We start from the raw sequence: 19,136 nt of genomic DNA on the forward strand, positions 1-19,136 counted from the left end.
GCTTAAATTTGACTTTTTTTTTTTTACCTATAGTGTGACAAACTGCCTTGTTACTGGGCATTTTTTTTTTCAGGAAGGTGCATAGGCTTGAAAAGGTATAGTTATGTTTGCACCTTTTGCTCCTAGATGCCCTTATGAGATTGGGAGACTGGGCATCCAAATGGCAGATGACATTTAATGTGAGCAAGTGCAAAGTGATGCATGTGGGAAAGAGGAACCCAAACCATAGTTATGTGATGCAAGGTTCCACACTAGGAGTCACCGCCCAGGAAAAGCATCTACTACTACTACTTACCATTTCTATAGCACTATTATATGTACGCAGCGCTATACACTGGACATGAAGAGATAGTCCCTGCTCGACAAAGCTTACAATGTAATTAGGACAGACAAATAAGGGAATTACTAAGGTGGGAATGATAAAACATGGGTTCTGAACAAGTGAATAAGGGTTAGGAGTTAAAAGCAGCAGCAGCCATCAAAAACGTGGGCTTTTAGCCTAGATTTGAAGACGGCCAGAGATGGAGCTTGACGAACCGGCTTAGGAAGTCTATTCCAAGCATATGGCACAACAAAATAAAAGGAACGGAGTCTGGAGTTAGCAGTGGAGGAAAAGGGCGCAGATAAGAGAGATTTACCCAGTGAACAGAATTCCAGGTAGGAGTGTAGGGAGAGATAGGAGTGGAAAGATACTGAGGAGCTGCAGATTGAATGCACTTGTAAGTCAATAAGAAGAGTTTTAACTGTATGCAGAAATGGACAGAGCGCCAATGAAGTGAGAAGAGGGCTAATATGAGCATAGCAAGCAACTGTTCTGATTCTGCCGGTTTGGCTGAGGGGGAGGGGGGGACGTCTCTTCTGATTGGCTGCCAGGGGGTTGTGCTGTACTTTAGCATGTAGAAAATGAGTTTCTCTGCTTTTGAGTTACTTATGCTTAGTAGTAACTGGAAAGCCTGATAGTTTTCTCTCAGAACGTGCTCTAGGTTCTGACAGGGATCTGTGTTGTGTTAGAACAATGATGGGCAACCTTTTGAGCTTGGTGTGTCAAAATTCGCCAAAAAACCGAGCATAACTCGGGTGGTGTGTCAGTTCAAGAAAAATCACTGCTACTAGAACTGCCCCCGGGCCCCCCCTACCAGAGATCACCGCCCACCCGAGGTCGCCGCTACCCGCTACCAGGCCCGGAACTAACCTTAAAGCCTCCTTTCACGTAGCAGCAAGCAGCAGCAGGGCAGACCTCTCCTCCTTCCTTCTGTGCTCCGCCCTCGCGGACGTTATTTCAGGCGAGGGCAGGACACGGAAGGAAGGAGTGGCCTGCCCTGCTGCTGCTTGCTGCAACGTGAAAGGAGGCTTTAAGGTTAGTTTCCAGGAGCGAGGACAGACCACACTGCGGCGGCGCCGCGTGTCATCGAAAATGGCTACGCGTGTCAGTGCTGACACGCGTGTCATAGGTTCGCCATCAGGGTGTTAGAATATTCTTTTCCTTCCCTCTGGGTTAGCTGCTGCTGTGTGTGTGTAGCTCTGTAATCAGGGTCAGCTGCTCGTTTGTTTAGTGGGGGCTGGGCATTGCTCAGCCTCCAGGGCTCTGGGCTGAGTGAGAGCCTTCTCCTTTGTTTGTTTGTTTTAAGGATTTCTTTTCCCAGTGTCCTCAGTGAGTTTAACCCTTTGTGTACTGTATATATGGTGTTCCTGCCTCTGCCAGTGTGTTTATTCTATCGGCCCTGCTCCCTCTTGGGGAAGGGAAGCCTTCTCTCTGATTGTTTGTTGATTTATGGAACTCTCTCTCTGCTGGCTCTACAAGCTTAACCCTTTGTGTTCTGGTTGCCTCTGTCTACAGTGGGTTTGAGGCAAAGGCTTTCTGCCTTCCTTTTGTGTCTGGTTCCTCTGGCTTCTGCCTGGGGCTTCCTACCCTGGTGGTGGTGGTGGGGGGGGGGGGGGGGCGGTTGCTGTGTTAGTTCTCCTGTCCTGCGCTAGTCCCCTGGGTGGGCATGGCCCACTCTGGTCCTTTGTTTCCCCCTCTGCCCTATTGCTGGTGTTCAGCGCGTGTCTGGCATCTTGGGGCCCGGGGGGCCCTCTAGGTTCTTTCACCCCTCCCTGTGTGTGATTGGGTTCCAGTTCAGCCATGAGGCTCGCACGAGTGGCTCTGTGTGCGTGGGTTCTGGTTCGGCCGCGAGGCCCGCCTGTATGCCTATTTCCCTTCTTCCTGAGGGACTGTAGGGAGGGGTAGCTTAGGGGGTATTGTGTAGCTGGGGTGTGCGGTGGTGGTCGGTCTCCCCTTGGCCTGGGTCGGCGCCCTGCTGGCCTCGGCCAGGGCCCAAGGACTCACGACCAACCCAACGGATTACAGCAACACTGGAGGAATATAAGTCTTGCAGCAGAATTTTGAACAGATTGAAGGGGAGAGAGATGGCTTAGTGGAAGACTTGTGAGAAGCAAGTTGCAATAGTCTACATGAGAGGTGATAAGAGTGTGGATAAGGGTTCTTGTAGTGTGCTCAGAAAGGAAAGTATGAATTTTGTTGATATTATAGAAAAAGAAACAACAGATTTTATTAGTCTGCTGAATATGTGCAGAGAAGGAGATTGTGTGTCCGCACCTCTGACCCCCCGGGGTTATGAGAATTGGAACTACTAATCGTAGTGGACTTGAACTGAATAATTTCTGGGGAGAGGGTGGGTTTCATGATAGCATTGTACTTATTATTTCAATCTGTTTTTCTGTACAAGTTTAGCTTCATTTGTCTTAATTTGAAATTTCATAAATAAAAACTTTTCTAAAAATTGAATAATCTTATCAATGGGGTGGAGCTGGGGTGGGGGCGGGGCTAGGATGGGGCCCCACCAAATTGGTCTGCACAGGGCCCCGCACTTGCTAAGACCGGCCCTGATTAAACTAACCTCATCTCCAAAGTTCTAAACTTTCCTTTGTAGTGTATCTCTCAAGAATTGATTCTTTTTTGTCTTTCAGTCTCTAGAACAGGTAAGTTTGATTAAACCAGTGACTTCTCAATGTCCTTTCCTTTGCTGTGCACAGAAGGTAAAATTATGTATCATACCTGATAATTTTCTTTCCATTAATCATAGCTGATCAATCCATAGACTGGTGGGTTGTGTCCATCTACCAGCAGGTGGAGATAGAGAGCAAACTTTTGCCTCCCTATATGTGGTCATGTGCTGCCGGAAACTCCTCAGTATGTCGATATCAAAGCTCCATCCGCAGGACTCAGCACTTAGAGAATTACACCCACAAAGGGACACTCTGCCCAGCTCACCACCGCCGAAACGGGGGAGGGGAATTAACCCAGCTCATTCCCACACAAGTGGGGGAGGGGAATCCGTCCAGCTCATCCCCGCGGAGCGGGGGAGGGACACCACACCCGCCGATGCGGGGGGATCTGGCTTATCCTGCAACCGCAACCGCGGGAGGAGCTGACTGACCCTAACACCGCCGAAGCGGGAAGGGTACAAAGCTGCCCTACAGCCGCACGAAGCGGGAGGGAGTGCCGGCAGAATTTAAGTCTCAATCCAGCCCCGTAAAACGGAGGGGAGAGGAATGCAGCAGCTCACTGTAACACAAATTCGTCTCAACTCTTGAAGAATCCATTGAAAAACTTGAACACGAAGTCCTCCTGAACAGGAACTGAAGACTAAACTTGAACCTGAAATGCAACCAGAATATAAACAATACAGATATCTGGGAGGGTCTATGGATTGATCAGCTATGATTAATGGAAAGAAAATTATCAGGTATGATACATAATTTTACCTTCCATATCATCATGCTGATCAATCCATAGACTGGTGGGATGTACCGAAGCAGTACTCACCCAGGGCGGGACATTGAAATCCCTGACCTCAACACTGAAGCTCCAAACCGGGCCTCCGCCCGTGCCGCCACAGTCAAGCGGTAATGCTTGGAGAATGTATGGGCCGATGCCCAAGTTGCCGCCTTGCATATCTCTTCCAAGGAGACGGAGCCGGCCTCTGCCATCGAGGCCGCCTGAGCTCTAGTGGAGTGAGAGCCTTCAGCTGGATAGGCGGCACCTTCCCCGCGGCCACATAAGCCACTGCAATGGCTTCCTTGACCCATCTGCCACTGTAGGCTTAGCAGCCTGCAGACCCTTACGAGGACCTGCAAACAGGACAAACAGATGATCCGACTTCCGGAAATCATTGGTCACTTCCAAATATCTGATGATGACTCGTCTCACATCCAGATATTTAAGAGCAGAGTATTCCTCTGGGTAGTCCTCCCTACGAAAGGAAGGGAGACAGAGCTGCTGATTCACATGGAAGCGAGAAACAATCTTGGGCAGGAAGGAAGGCACTGTGCGAATAGTCACTCCTGCCTCAGTGAACTGCAGAAAAGGCTCTCGACATGAGAGTGCCTGGAGCTCGGAAACTCTTCTGGCTGAAGTGATAGCCACCAAAAAGACTGCTTTCAACGTCAGGTCTTTTAGAGATGCCCTCGACAAGGGTTCAAAAGGCGGCTTCTGTAATGCTCTTAGCACCAGGCTGAGATTCCACGCAGGCACCACCGAGTGCAGAGGAGGGCGCAGGTGATTAACTCCCTTGAGAAAACGCACCACATCTGGCTGCGAAGCCAGGGAAGCACCCTTCAGGCGGCCCCTGAAGCAAGCCAGGGCCGCTACCTGGACTTTAAGGGAACTGAGCGACAGGCCTTTCTCCAGACCTTCTTGCAGGAATGCCAACACTGAAGAAATTGGAGCAGTGAAGGGAGAACATGAGCCTGCTTCACACCACGCTGCAAAGGTACGCCAAACCCTGGCGTAAGCAGTAGAAGTAGAGCGCTTCCTCGCTCTCAGCATAGTGGCGATGACCTTGTCTGAGAAGCCCTTCTTCCTCAGACGCTGCCGCTCAATAGCCAGGCCGTAAGACCAAAGGGGGAGGGATCCTCCATCACCACGGGACCCTGATGTAACAGACCCTGCTCCACTGGCAGCCGCAGAGGATCGTCGACTGAGAGCCTGATCAAGTCCGCATACCAGGGACGTCTGGGCCAATCCGGACCCACCAGGATTACCCGGCCCGGATGCTTTGCCACCCGGTCTAGCACCCTGCCCAACATGGGCCAGGGCGGGAACACATAGAGGAGCTCTTGTGTCGGAGAAGAGCATCTACTCCCAGGGATCGAGGGTCCCGTCCTCTGCTGAAAAAGCGCGGCACTTGGCAATTGGCCGATGACGCCATCAGATCTAGGCTCGGCTGGCCCCAGCGCTTCGTGATGCCCAAGAACGCCTGAGCAGATAGCTGCCACTCTCCGGGCTCAAAGGTATGGCGACTGAGAAAGTCCGCCTTGACATTCATGACTCCGGCAATGTGGGCAGCTGACAGCTGTTCCAGGTTCGCTTCCGCCCACTGGCATAGACTCATGGCCTCCTTGGCTAGAGGGGCGCTCTTGGTACCTCCCTGGCGGTTGACATAGGCCACAGCCGTGGCATTGTCCGACAGGACCCGTACTGGCTTCAACGCCAGTACCGGGAGGAACTCCAAAAGCGCCAACCGAATGGCTCTGAGTTCCAGGAGGTTGATAGACCACTTTGCCTCTGCAGGAGACCAGAGCCCCTGCGCTGTCCTTCCCAAGCAGTGGGCTCCCCAGCCCGACAAAGAGGCGTCCGTCGTGATGACAATCCACTCCGGGGTCACCAGAGGCATTCCTGCAGACAACTTGTCTGTCTGCGTCCACCAGCTCAGCGCCTTGCGCACTGCTGGGTCCAAGGGAAGGCGCACAGCATAATCCTCCGACATCGGAGTCCAGCGCTGCAGCAGAGAGTGTTGTAGTGGTCTCATATGAGCCCTGGCCCAGGGCACTACTTCCATCGTGGCCGTCATAGAGCCCAAAAGCTGCACATAGTCCCAAGCCCGAAGAGGAGAGGCTACTAGGAACTGGTCCACCTGAGCCTGAAGCTTGACAATCCGATTGTCTGGCAGGAACACTCTGCCCACTTGGGTGTCGAATCGAACTCCCAGATACTCCAGGGACTGAGTTGGGCGCAGCTGGCTTTTCTCCCAGTTGATGATCCACCCCAGGGAGCTCAAAAGAGCAACCACCCGGTTCACAGCTTTGCCGCACTCTGCATAAGAGGGGGCTCGGATCAACCAGTCGTCCAGATAAGGATGGTCTTGTACTCCTTCCTTCCTCAGGAAGGCCGCGATGACCACCATTACTTTGGAGAAGGTCCGCGGAGCAGTAGCCAACCCGAACGGGAGGGCTCTGAACTGGAAGTGTCGGCCCAGTACTGCAAAACGCAGAAAGCGTTGATGAGGAGGCCAGATGGGAATATGCAAGTACGCTTCCTTGATGTCCAAGGATGCCAGGTACTCCCCTGCCTTCACTGCCGCTATAACAGAGCGGAGAGTCTCCATGCGAAAGTGCCGAACTTTCAAGGCCCGATTGACCCCTTTGAGGTCGAGGATAGGCCGGACAGAACCTCCTTTCTTTGGTACCACAAAGTAAATGGAGTAACGTCCCTTGCCAAGCTGATTTTCTGGCACCGGAATGACCGCACCCAGGCGGATCAGATTGTCCAAGGTCTGCTGCACTGCCACAGCTTTGACCGGAGACTTGCAGGGAGAGAGTACAAACCCGTCTCTTAAGGGTCGGCAGAACTCTAGCTTGTAGCCGTCTCTGATGATTTCCAGCACCCAAGCGTCTGAAGTTATTGTGGTCCACTCGCCCAGAAACGAGGACAGCCGTCCTCCAATCTGCACTGGGGGGTGGACCAAGGCCCCGTCATTGGGTACGAGACCCTGGGGGAGGACCGGAGGGAGCACCTCCGGGACGGCGGTCTCTGCGAAAGGAATGCTGCTTGGGGGAGAAGTTCCTCTTGAAGGAAGAGGAGGCAGAAGAGCCCGACCTGCCCGGGCGGTACCGACGGGCTTCCTGAAACCGTCCTCTGGAGGTACCGGGGCGAGTACTAGCCCGAGCCCTGACCTCTGGTAACTTCTTGCCCTTAGACGTGCCGAGATCGGTCACGATTTTGTCCAGCTCGACCCCAAAGAGCAGCTTGCCTTTAAAAGGCAATTTAGCCAGGCGGGATTTAGAGGCGTGGTCAGCAGACCAATGCTTCAGCCAAAGCCACCGCCGCGCAGAGATTGTCTGAGCCATGCCTTTAGCTGAGGCCCTCAAGACATCATACAGCAAGTCTGCCAAATAGGCCAAGCCCGATTCCAGGGCCGGCCAATCAGCCCTCAAGGAATGATCCGAGGGGGAAGCCCGCTGCACCATAGTCAGGCACGCCCTGGCCACATAGGAGCCGCAAACTGAGGCCTGCAAACTTAAAGCAGCCGCCTCAAAGGATGACCTTAAGGCCGCCTCCAATCTTCTGTCTTGGGCGTCCTTTAGGGCCGTGCCACCTTCCACCGGCAACGCCGTTTTCTTAGTCACCGCAGTGATTAAAGAATCCACGGTAGGCCACAGATAGGCCTCACGTTCACTTTCAGGCAAAGGATAGAGGCGGGACATAGCCCTAGCCACTTTAAGGCTCGCTTCCGGGACATCCCACTGAGCCGAAATTAAGGTGTGCATAGCATCATGCACGTGGAAGGTTCTAGGCGGGCGCTTCATCCCCAGCATAATGGCAGAACCAACAGGGGCTGAGGGAGAGACGTCCTCCGGAGAGGAAATCTTCAAAATGCCCATGGCCTGCACTAACAGGTTGGGCAAATCCTCTGAGCTAAAGAGCCGCGCTGCAGAGGGGTCATCCGCTCCATCCGAGCGGGGATCCGTCTCCTCCAAGGAATCCGCAAAGGACCGTTGGGAGAACTCAGAAACGCTGCCCTCATCTACATCGGAGGAGACAAAGTCCTCCAAGGCCTGGGAATCAACCCGAGGGCGTTTACCTCCGGGGGCCTCAACCTCTTTACCAGACGAGGGAGCAGGGGCAGCGTTTTGCATAAGGAAGGCCTGATGCAGCAGCAAAACAAACTCGGGGGAGAAACCCCCCAGACTGTGCACTTCCGCAGCCTGGGCTACAGCGACGCACTCTCAACCGGCATTCGCAAGAGCGGGGGAGAGACATGCTGCGCATCCAAAATGGCGTCCGGCGCGACACTCCGCGAAGGAGCCGCGCCGGAAGAACGGCGCTTAAGTTTAGCCGCTTTTGTGCCGTCGCCCAAATTAAGGGCGTTCATGGCATTAACGTCTCCCACCTCAAGGGCGGCCCAAGAAGAAGCCGTCCGAGCCGCGTGGCCGGCCAAGATGGCGGAGGCGAGCAGCGGGGGATGGGCATTTATGGCGGGAAAAACCGCCACACCGGAGGAAGGACCGGGACACTCATCGGTCACGAAACTGTCACCCAACAAGGGCGAATCAGACTTTAAGACCCCCGCATCCCCTCTAGAAGCGCACAAGCGATCCGGGGAGCGACTCTTTGCGCCCTCGCCCTCCGACGCCATAGGCCACGTGGAGATCAATCGGGGAACCCCCTGCCCGCTATAAAAAGGTAAAAATTACCTGCTTTCCGCTCCGAGCTGTAACGACCTGGTGTCCCAGTGAGTAGCTGCAATAAACGTCGAAATAAACGCCTTTAAGGACGTTCAAAATTTTTTTTTTTTTTTTTTTAACGGAGCCAGCGGGAGGGGGGAGAAAAGGAGGGACCTGGCGCCACCAGGTTTGCACTTGCTCAAGAAGAGCCCTCAACCCCAGGCACTCAACAAAACCTAAAAATTAGGCTTGGAGGCCTAGCCAGAGCTGCTGCTGTGTGTGACCACCACCTGCTGAGATAGAGAACATACTGAGGAGTTTCCGGCAGCACATGACCACATATAGGGAGGCAAAAGTTTGCTCTCTATCTCCACCTGCTGGTAGATGGACACAACCCACCAGTCTATGGATTGATCAGCATGATGATATGGAAGTGCAGACTTATCTTTTCTTTGATCTTTCTTTGAGCTTCTTTCTTCAACTTGCTTCAACGCTGGAGCTCAAGTTCTTTTCTCCCAGTTCAGGATCCTTCTGCCTCACACTTTAAAGAAAATCAACAAAAAAGATTCTTCCTGTCTAACACCAGGAACAGCCCTAGCTGGTGTACAGGGATAACTGTGGCTTTCTAGCTGACAAAATAAATAATAATTTTGGAGCCCTAAATAGTTCTTCTATTCTTTTAGGGGCCCTTTTACTAAGCTGCGTAAGCGTCTACGCGCGTCCAATGCATGCCAAAATGGAGTTACCGCCCGGCTACCATGTCACACTTGCGGTAATTTCACTTTTGGCGCGCATCCGAAAAATAATTTATTCTTAGATGCGCACCAAGTAGCATTTGATGCGCGTAGCTCATTACCGCCCAGTTACCGTGTGAGACTTTACCGCTAGGTCAACGGTTGGTGGTAAGGTCTCAGACCTAAAATGGACGCGCAACAATTTTCATTTTGCAGCACGTCCATTTTCGGCAAAAATTTTAAAAAGGTATTTTTTTACTGGTGCGCTGAAAAATGATTCTGTGCGTGCCCATAACACGAGTCTACACTACCACAGACCATTTTTCAGCACGCCTTTGTAAAAGGGCCCCATAGTTAGGGTACAGAGTAAGGGGCCCTTTTACAAAGACATGCAATATCCACTCCGTTCCCACATATTCCCTTGGCAGCCAACCACGGTCCTTCTTCAGGATTTTCCTCCGTGAACACCAAAAAGAAGTAATTGTTTAGCATGTTCGCTTTATCCTCATCACTCTCCACATAGCCATTCTCATTATCTTTCAGTCTTGCAATTCCATTCCTATCTTTTCTCCTTTCTCCAATATATCTGAAAAAGGTCTTGTCACCTCTCTTTACATCTTTAGGCATTTTATTAAAATCCGTGTCTGAAATCCAGTACTTTTTGTGCATCCGCACTCCACTTTCGCCCTTGTATCAAACCATATTGTGTGATGATCCCTATTACATAGATGGGCACCCACCCGGATATTGGAAACAATTCATTCATGAGCACTAGATTCAGCGTCAATCCTTCCCTCATGGGTTCTGTCACCATTTGTCTGAGCAAGGCACTTTCACAGGCGTCCACAATCTCCCTACTTCTTTCCGAGTCTGCCAACAGGATGATCCAATCCACATCAAACAAGTTGAAATCTCCCAACAGTAGCAACTCCTCGTTCATACCAATCTTTCGAATATCTTCTATCAGATCCTTGTCTAGCTTCTTTATTTGTGCCGGAGGTCTGTAGATAACCCCCGTGTGGATACCGGTTCCATCTTCTCTTTCCAGGATGAACCATAAAGTGTCTTCCTCTCCCCAGGTTCCCCACATTTCAACCACTCTGATATTGTCTCTCACATACAGCGCCACTCCTCCAACTCTCCAGCCCTCTCTATCCTTCCTAAAAAATTATAGCCCAGTATGGTCACATCCCATTCATGGGAATCATTGAACCATGTCCCTGTAATAGCAACAATAGCCAAGATTTCTTCAAACATCAGTGCTTGCAAGTCTTGAATCTTTTTACTTAGACTACGAGCATTTGTGCTAATTGCTTTCCATGTGCTAAGTGAGTTTAGGTGGTTTTCTTTATTTAGATGACCTTTTCCTCTGCCATCATGTTTATTCTGGGAGTGACTTTCTGAATTCCCTTGTTTCTTTTTGTCACCCCCACCCTCTAGTTTAAATATCTACAAACATACCCTCTGAATTTGTCCCCAAGGATCCTTTTTTCCCCATCACAGAAAGATGTAGCCCATCACTACAGTACAGCCTGTTATTTTTCCACATATTACCCCACGCTCCTATGTATCTAAAACCTTCTTCTTTACACCAAGACTCAAGATATTTCCTACCCCTAGCACATCGTACCTGGCAGTAATCGGGCAGTACTGTGTGCTTCCCGGTTGCCACCAGGTTAGCATGGGAGCCCTTACCGCTACCTCAATGGATGGCGATAAGGACTCCCCCCAAAATGGCTGCACAGCAAGTGCTTTACTTGCCACATGGCCATTTTCTATAGGAAAGAGACTTTCCTTTTACCTGCTGCAGTAAAAGGAGGCCTCAGCACGTGAGAAAAACACATGCCAAAGCCAACACAGGCCCCCTTTTGCCACGGCTTGGTAAAAGGGGCCCTGAGTTCCTACAATATAATTTCCTGTCATCTTATTTTGACCCTACTGAAGCGTCCATTCAACAAGGTAGTCTACAAATGAGAAATCAGAAGTTTACCAGAAAGACACTTACATTCAGAGCTCTCTTCCTCCTCCTCCTCCTCAGCCACTGCATATTAGAAAGGAAGGGCCACTCGCTGCTAACATCACCTACTTCTGCTGTGAAAAACAAAATCGATTTACTACTCACAAACAGTAAGCATTTTCCAAAGCACAAATTTATTATTTACCATGGGCAAGCCAAGGTAGCTCTTAACACAACTGAAAACGAGAAAAAGACAATTTTTACAAGATTAAATTGATAAGTAGAACTTCCTCTTCCCCATGAGGTTTTGTATTTACCTCATGCGTTTTCAGTATTAGGCATTAGTAAAAGAATCTGTGTACTTTTACAGTAGGGGAATTTCTACCCACTTCAAAAAAGTAACAAGTCCAGCGGCAGGTCATAGCCAAAGCCAGCTGACAATTTATTTTCAAAATCCCATCAGTGGTTCATGCCATGGATTTTGTTTCTGCTACAAAGCAGATGAAAGGCTGCAGCTATTAATATACTCATGTCATGACCAGACCCTGCATTTTCAAATAGAAACTCTGCAGGGATCCCAAGGGAGTTTCAAAAATTGACCCAGAAACTGATAGCATATGGAAGGAAGAAAATAAATATACAAATTAACTTAGCCAATAACCAAAGTCTATGTGATTTTGGTGAAAGGTAAGAAAGTTAACAATATATTCCTTAAGTTTTTGGACTAAAAGCCCAAGATTAAAGAAGTATTTCTTTTCAGATATATTGCTGGCTGAACATTGTACTGTAGCATATAATTTTTAAAAGAAAACTGCAACCTTCTCTAGGAAAAAGAAGAGATAAGAGAAATATTTCTAGACTAAGGACATGAAGGAATGAGCCTGGAATGTGAGGTGGGATGAAAGCATTTTGAGGCAGGGATCAAGTATAAGAACAGGGAGATGGTAACATATAGTCAGTGGTGTGCTGGTAAATGTTGATTAACAGGCTCTCTCCCCTCCCCCACCCCCCCAAAAAACAATATATATGTACGTAACTTTATTGTACGTTTTATTGGTACAAAGATACATTGTAACAACCAACTTACATATTGTATTAAAATATACAATATTATTTACTGTAAATTCCATACGGCCATGCAACCTCTCAAAACTTACCCCTTTGTGAGCAAATCTGTCCTCTTCCCCCATTCTCTATCTGTGGATAACACTCTCATCCTCCCTGTCTTATCAGCTCGTAACCTTGGGGTCATCTTTGATTCCTCTCTCTCCTTCTCTGCACATATTCAGCAGACTGCTAAAACCTGTCATTTCTTTTTCTATAATATCACCAAAATTCATCCTTTCCAAGTACACTACCAGAACCCTTATCTACAATCTTATCACCTCTCGCTTAGACTATTGCAACTTGCTTCTCACAGGTGTCCCACTTAGTCATCTCTCTCCTCTTCAATCTGTTCACAATTCTGCAGCACGACTTATATTCCGCCAGTGTCGCTATGTGTCATGTTCGTGAGTCCTTGTGCCCAGGCGGAGCACAGAGCCGAAGACTCAAACCTGCGGTCTATAGGGCAGCCGAGCAACCCCGAGGCTTCACCTGTGATGACCGCCGTTCCCCGAGGGTTGAGCCCCCAGGTGCAGGCAGCCGACAGGACTTCCGGATGCAGGCAGGGGTCAGATGGCAGCAGACACAGAGAACTCTGGGTTCCAGCAGCAAGCAGAGGCAGGCAGCAGCTAGAGAGTAGTTCGGGTTCAGGTAGTAATCAGGCCAGGCAGCAGGCAGAGAGAACTCCAGGTTCAGGCAGTAGTCAGATCAGGCAGCAGGCAGAGAGAAATCCGGGTCCAGGCAGTAGTCAGGTCAGGCAGCAAGCAAGGAGAAATCTGGATCCAGGCAGTAGTCAGGTCAGGGAGCAAGCAAGGAGATATCCGGGTCCAGGCAGTAGTTAGCAACCAGGTAGACAGCAACAAGACTATAAGAGAAACACACCAAAGTGCAAAGCAAAACCTACCAAAGTAGAAGCCGAAGCAAAGTGGAGCGAGACTGCTCCTAAAATAGCCCCCCCCCCATCAGGGAAAACGGAATCAGTAGGCAGGGAGCGTCTCCTACTGGCTGGCCAGCCGAAGGAGGAGGAGGAGCTGGGTCCAATTCCAAGGAGGCGGAGCATCCCAAAGAGCAGGAGGTGGGACAAAGAACTCGGCATTCCGCGTAGCGGACAGGAGGGGAATTCCCGGAGCGCCGGGCCAGCAAAGATAAGACATAAGCATCGCCACACTGGGACAGACCAAAGGTTCATCTAGCCCAGCATCCTGTCTCCGACAGTAGCCAATCCAGGTAACAATCACCTGACAAGATCCACTGAGCAAAGCATTTTGTACTGCTTGTCCTAGCAATAGTGGATTTTCCCTACGTCCATTTAATAACATTCTATGGCCTTTTCCTTCAGGAAGCCGTCCAAACCTTTCTTAACCTCTGCTAAGCTAACCGCCTTAACCACATTCTCTGGCAACGAATTCCAGAGTCGAATTACGCGCTGAGTAAAGAAAATTTTTCTCTTATTTGTTTTAAACTTACTGCACTCTAGCTTCATCGCATGCCCCCTTGTCCTAGTATTTTTGGAAAGCGTAAACAGACGCTCCATATCTAACTTTTCCACTCCACTCATTATTTTATATACCTCTATCATATCACCCCTCAGCCACCTTTTCTCCAAGCTGAAGAGCCCCAGCCGCTTTAGCATTTCCTCATAGGAAAGTTGTCCCATCTCCTTAATCATCTTTGTCGCCCTTCTCTGCACCAGAATTGAAAACAATACTCTAGGTGCGGTCGCACCATGGACCGATACAGTGGCATTATAATATCCTCATTTTTGTTTTCCATCCGTTTCCTAATAATACCTAACATTCTATTTGCTTTCTTAGGCATAGCAGCACACTGAGCAGAAGATTTCAACGTATCATCAATGATGACTCCCAGGTCCCTTTCTCGTTCCGCGACTCCTAACGCTGAACCTTGCATGATGTAGCTATAATTTGGGTTCCTCGTTCCCACATGCATCACTTTGCACTTGCTCACGTTGAACGTCATCTGCCATTTAGACGCCCAGTCTCCTAGTCTCGCAATATCTTCTTGCAACTTTTCACAACTTTCCCGCGATTTGACGACCTTAAACAACTTTGTGTCATCAGCAAATTTGATAACCTCGATAGTTACCCCCACCTCCAGGTCATTTATGAAAATGTTAAAAAGCAACGGTCCCAGCACTGATCCCTTAGGGACCCCACTAACTACCCTTCTCCATTGCGAATAGTGACCATTTAACCCTACTCTCTGTTTCCTATCTTTCAATCAGTTTTTAATCCATAACAATACACTACCTCCGATGCCATGACTCTCTAATTTCCTCTGGAGCCTTTCATGAAAATCCAGATACACAATATCCACCGGCTTACCTTTGTCGACATGCTTGTTTACCCCTTCAAAGAAATGCAGTAGATTGGTGAGGGAAGACTTCCCTTCATTAAATCCATGCTGACTTTGTCTCATCAGTCCATGCTTTAGAATGTGCTCTGTTATTTTGTTCTTAATGATAGTCTCTACCATTTTGCCCAGCACCGATGTCAGACTCACTGGTCTATAATTCCCGGATCTCCCCTGGAACCTTTCTTAAAAATCGGCATTACATTAGCGACCCTCCAATCTTCCGGTACCACGCTCGATTTTAAGGATAAATTACATATCAACAACAGTAGCTCCGCAAGCTCATTTTTTAGTTCCATCAGTACCCTAGGATGAATGCCATCCGGCCCAGGAGATTTGCTACTCTTTAGTTTGCAGAACTGCCCCATTACATCCTCCGCATCGCCAGAAGCAGAGAAGCCCCCCCCCCCCCCCCCACCCTGGAGTGTCGCGAGCAGGCAGGGGACCTCCCGGAGCTCCGGACCTGCCAAGATGGCCGGCGCTCCGCGTGCAGAAGCGCCCCTCACCAAGGTTAGGAGCGTAACACTATGCTCATATTAGCCCTCTCCTCAAGTCACTTCACCCGCTCCTATCCGTTTCCACATACAGTTCAAACTCCTCTTCTTGACTTACAAGTGCATTGATTCTGCACCTCTTCAGTACCTCTCCACTCTTATCTCTCCCTACACTCCTCCCCGGGAACTCCATTCACTGGGTAAATCTCTCTTATCTGCACCCTTTTCCTCCACCGCTAACTCCATATGCCTGGAATAGACTTCCTGAGCTCTGGCCGTCTTCAAATCTAGGCTAAAAGCTCACCTTTTTGATGCTGCTTTTAACTCCTAACCGTTAATCAATTGTTCAGTACCCATGTTTTATTATTCCAACCTTAATTTATTTATTTATTTATTTGTTTGTTACATTTGTATCCCACATTTTCCCACCTATTTGCAGGCTCAATGTGGCTTACATAATGGAGTGACAGTCACCACTTCCGGATCTGAAAAGTACAAAGTGGTACAACATGAACATTATAAGGTAGATTACAAGGTGATATTGTAGTAATGTTCATGGATGAAAGAATGATTTACATTATGCTGTAATGGCGGTCACCCTTTCCGGATCTGAGAGATACAAAGTGGTGTAGCACTGTTATTCGTGGACGATAACATAAATTACAAGGTGGTATTGCATTAAAGTTTGTAGATGATTAAGAGGGGCATAATCGAACGCAAACACCCATGTGTAAGAACGTCCATTTCGTGAAGGGGTGGGCTGAATCGTATTTTCAGAAAAGATGGACGTTTATCTTTAATCTCGAAAATACGGTTTGCGCCAGGCAAATGCATTGGATGTGGGCGTTTTTGAGATGTGGGCGTTTGTTTGAGCTGGGCGTTTTTGTTTTTCAGCGATAATCGAAACCGAAGCGTTCCAGCTCAAAAACGACCAAATCCAAGGCTTTGGGTCATAGGAGGGGCCAGGATTCGTAGTGCACTGGTCCCCCTCACATGCCAAGACACCAGCCGGGCACCCTAGGGGGCACTTTTAAAAAATAGAAAAAAACATTACATTACCTCCCAGGTGCATAGCTCCTTTACCTTGGGTGCTGAGACCCCCAAATCCCCCCCCCCCAAAACCCACTCCCCACAACTCAACACCATTACCATAGCACTTAATGGTGAAGGGGGGCACCTACATGTGGGTACAGTGAGTTTTGAGGGGGGGTTAGAGGGCTCCCATTTACCACCACAAGTGGTACAGGTAGGGGGGGATGGGCCTGGGTCCGCCTGCCTGAAGTGCACTGCATTACCCACTAAAACTGCTCCAGGGACAGGACTTGTTGCTGTATAACCTTGGCACAGCAGTTCACACCGTAAGACTAATCTCGCTGAAAACTTCCTTTATTTCAATAACCACGTTTACAAACAGTTAACTGCAGATCAGAGGTTGTGCCCCACTGGCAACGAGTCTCCCTGGTACTAAGATTAGCAGTAGGTCAGAGCTGGCAGAATGGTGTACAATGCCCTCTTTCAGCAACATTCAAGGTAAGAACTAAGTTCTGTAACGTGACTAACACACGAAAGGGATCTAAAACGGACTTACAAAAATGGCCACTACCTCGTGGACTACCGGAAACAAAACAGGGCACACTCTGACCCAGTAAGCAGAGGGGAAAGCACCATGGGAGAAGAGCCTACCAACTACCAACATCGTGAGACTGTAACACAAGCAAGTGAAATCACGGAGCCTGATACCCTACACTCACCACAATGCAATGCTGATGTGACCCTGCAGTGCACCCGAGACCCACATCTGACCCAGGGAAAGGCTGTGAGAGGATCGAACACATTCTGCTGTCATGGAGGTGGGTACGGAATTTGAGGGTGGCATAGAGGCTGGGAAATAAGGTTTTTGCAAGTGGGGTTTTTTTGGTTGGAGGGGGTTAGTAACCACTGGGGGAGTCAGGGGAGGTGATTCCCGATTCCCTCCGGTGGTCATCTGGTCATTTAGGCCACTTTTTTGGGACCTGTTCGTGAGAAAAAAGGGTCCAAAAAAAGTGTCCTTAATTCTCGCTAAAAACGCCTCTTTTTTTTCCATTATCGGCCGAGTGCGCCTATCTCTGCTCGTCCGATAACCACGCCCCAGTCCCGTCTTCACCACGCCTCCGACACGCTCCCATCAACTTTATTCGTTCCCGCGATGGAGTGCAGTTGAAGACGACCAAAATCGGCTTTCGATTATACCGATTTGGCCGCCCACGGGAAACGGACGCCCATCTCCCGAATATGGGCGTTTTTCTCCTTTCGAAAATAAGCAGGAAAGTAAAGTAAAAGATAATTAGACTGTTAAATATAGAAATTTCATTTAGGGTATGGACAAAAGGTGGTGGTGCATAGCGCGTTACAAATGTCCGAATAGGTAAGGTAGTCCAGTGTTGGGGTTCGGCCTTGTTTAGTTTTGTTGATATTTCGTTGTCTGGTATTTAGGATGAATCATTGTAGTATGCTTTTTTGAACAGGTTGGGTTTCAGTAGTTTTTCGGAAGATTGTTAGGTCGTGCATTGTTTTTATAACATTAGGCAATGCGTTCCATAGTTGCGCACTTACAGTGGTGGAAATAAGTATTTGATCCCTTGCTGATTTTGTAAGTTTGCCCACTGACAAAGACATGAGCAGCCCATAATTGAAGGGTAGGTTATTGGTAACAGTGAGAGATAGCACATCACAAATTAAATCCGGAAAATCACATTGTGGAAAGTATATGAATTTATTTGCATTCTGCAGAGGGAAATAAGTATTTAATCCCTCTGGCAAACAAGACCTAATACTTGGTGGCAAAACCCTTGTTGGCAAGCACAGCGGTCAGACGTCTTCTGTAGTTGATGATGAGGTTTGCACACATGTCAGGAGGAATTTTGGTCCACTCCTCTTTGCAGATCATCTCTAAATCATTAAGAGTTCTGGGCTGTCGCTTGGCAACTCGCAGCTTCAGCTCCCTCCATAAGTTTTCAATGGGATTAAGGTCTGGTGACTGGCTAGGCCACTCCATGACCCTAATGTGCTTCTTCCTGAGCCACTCCTTTGTTGCCTTGGCTGTATGTTTTGGGTCATTGTCGTGCTGGAAGACCCAGCCACGACCCATTTTTAAGGCCCTGGCGGAGGGAAGGAGGTTGTCACTCAGAATTGTACGGTACATGGCCCCATCCATTCTCCCATTGATGCGGTGAAGTAGTCCTGTGCCCTTAGCAGAGAAACACCCCCAAAACATAACATTTCCACCTCCATGCTTGACAGTGGGGACGGTGTTCTTTGGGTCATAGGCAGCATTTCTCTTCCTCCAAACACGGCGAGTTGAGTTCATGCCAAAGAGCTCAATTTTTGTCTCATCTGACCACAGCACCTTCTCCCAATCACTCTCGGCATCATCCAGGTGTTCACTGGCAAACTTCAGACGGGCCGTCACATGTGCCTTCCGGAGCAGGGGGACCTTGCGGGCACTGCAGGATTGCAATCCGTTATGTCGTAATGTGTTACCAATGGTTTTCGTGGTGACAGTGGTCCCAGCTGCCTTGAGATCATTGACAAGTTCCCCCCTTGTAGTTGTAGGCTGATTTCTAACCTTCCTCATGATCAAGGATACCCCACGAGGTGAGATTTTGCGTGGAGCCCCAGATCTTTGTCGATTGACAGTCATTTTGTACTTCTTCCATTTTCTTACTATGGCACCAACAGTTGTCTCCTTCTCGCCCAGCGTCTTACTGATGGTTTTGTAGCCCATTCCAGCCTTGTGCAGGTGTATGATCTTGTCCCTGACATCCTTAGACAGCTCCTTGCTCTTGGCCATTTTGTAGAGGTTAGAGTCTGACTGATTCACTGAGTCTGTGGACAGGTGTCTTTCATACAGGTGACCATTGCCGACAGCTGTCTGTCATGCAGGTAACGAGTTGATTTGGAGCATCTACCTGGTCTGTAGGGGCCAGATCTCTTACTGGTTGGTGGGGGATTAAATACTTATTTCCCTCTGCAGAATGCAAATAAATTCAT

The 19,136-nt window shown here is 49.0% G+C and overlaps 1 protein-coding gene across 1 annotated transcript in view; it reads right to left on the minus strand.

Annotated features, from left to right (window-relative positions):
- ADAM23 (ADAM metallopeptidase domain 23) overlaps positions 1–19,136 on the minus strand; it is a 1,183,145-nt gene that overhangs the window by 802,629 nt on the left and 361,380 nt on the right. The window contains exons 8-9 of the mRNA XM_030210005.1: positions 11,185–11,264; positions 9,785–9,788 (exon numbers count right to left, since the gene is read on the minus strand). Coding sequence (XP_030065865.1) covers positions 9,785–9,788; positions 11,185–11,264 — 84 coding nt within the window. The remainder of the gene's footprint in view (positions 1–9,784; positions 9,789–11,184; positions 11,265–19,136) is intronic.

Source organism: Microcaecilia unicolor, chromosome 7 (assembly GCF_901765095.1).
Source record: "Microcaecilia unicolor chromosome 7, aMicUni1.1, whole genome shotgun sequence".
Lineage (NCBI taxonomy): Eukaryota > Metazoa > Chordata > Amphibia > Gymnophiona > Siphonopidae > Microcaecilia > Microcaecilia unicolor.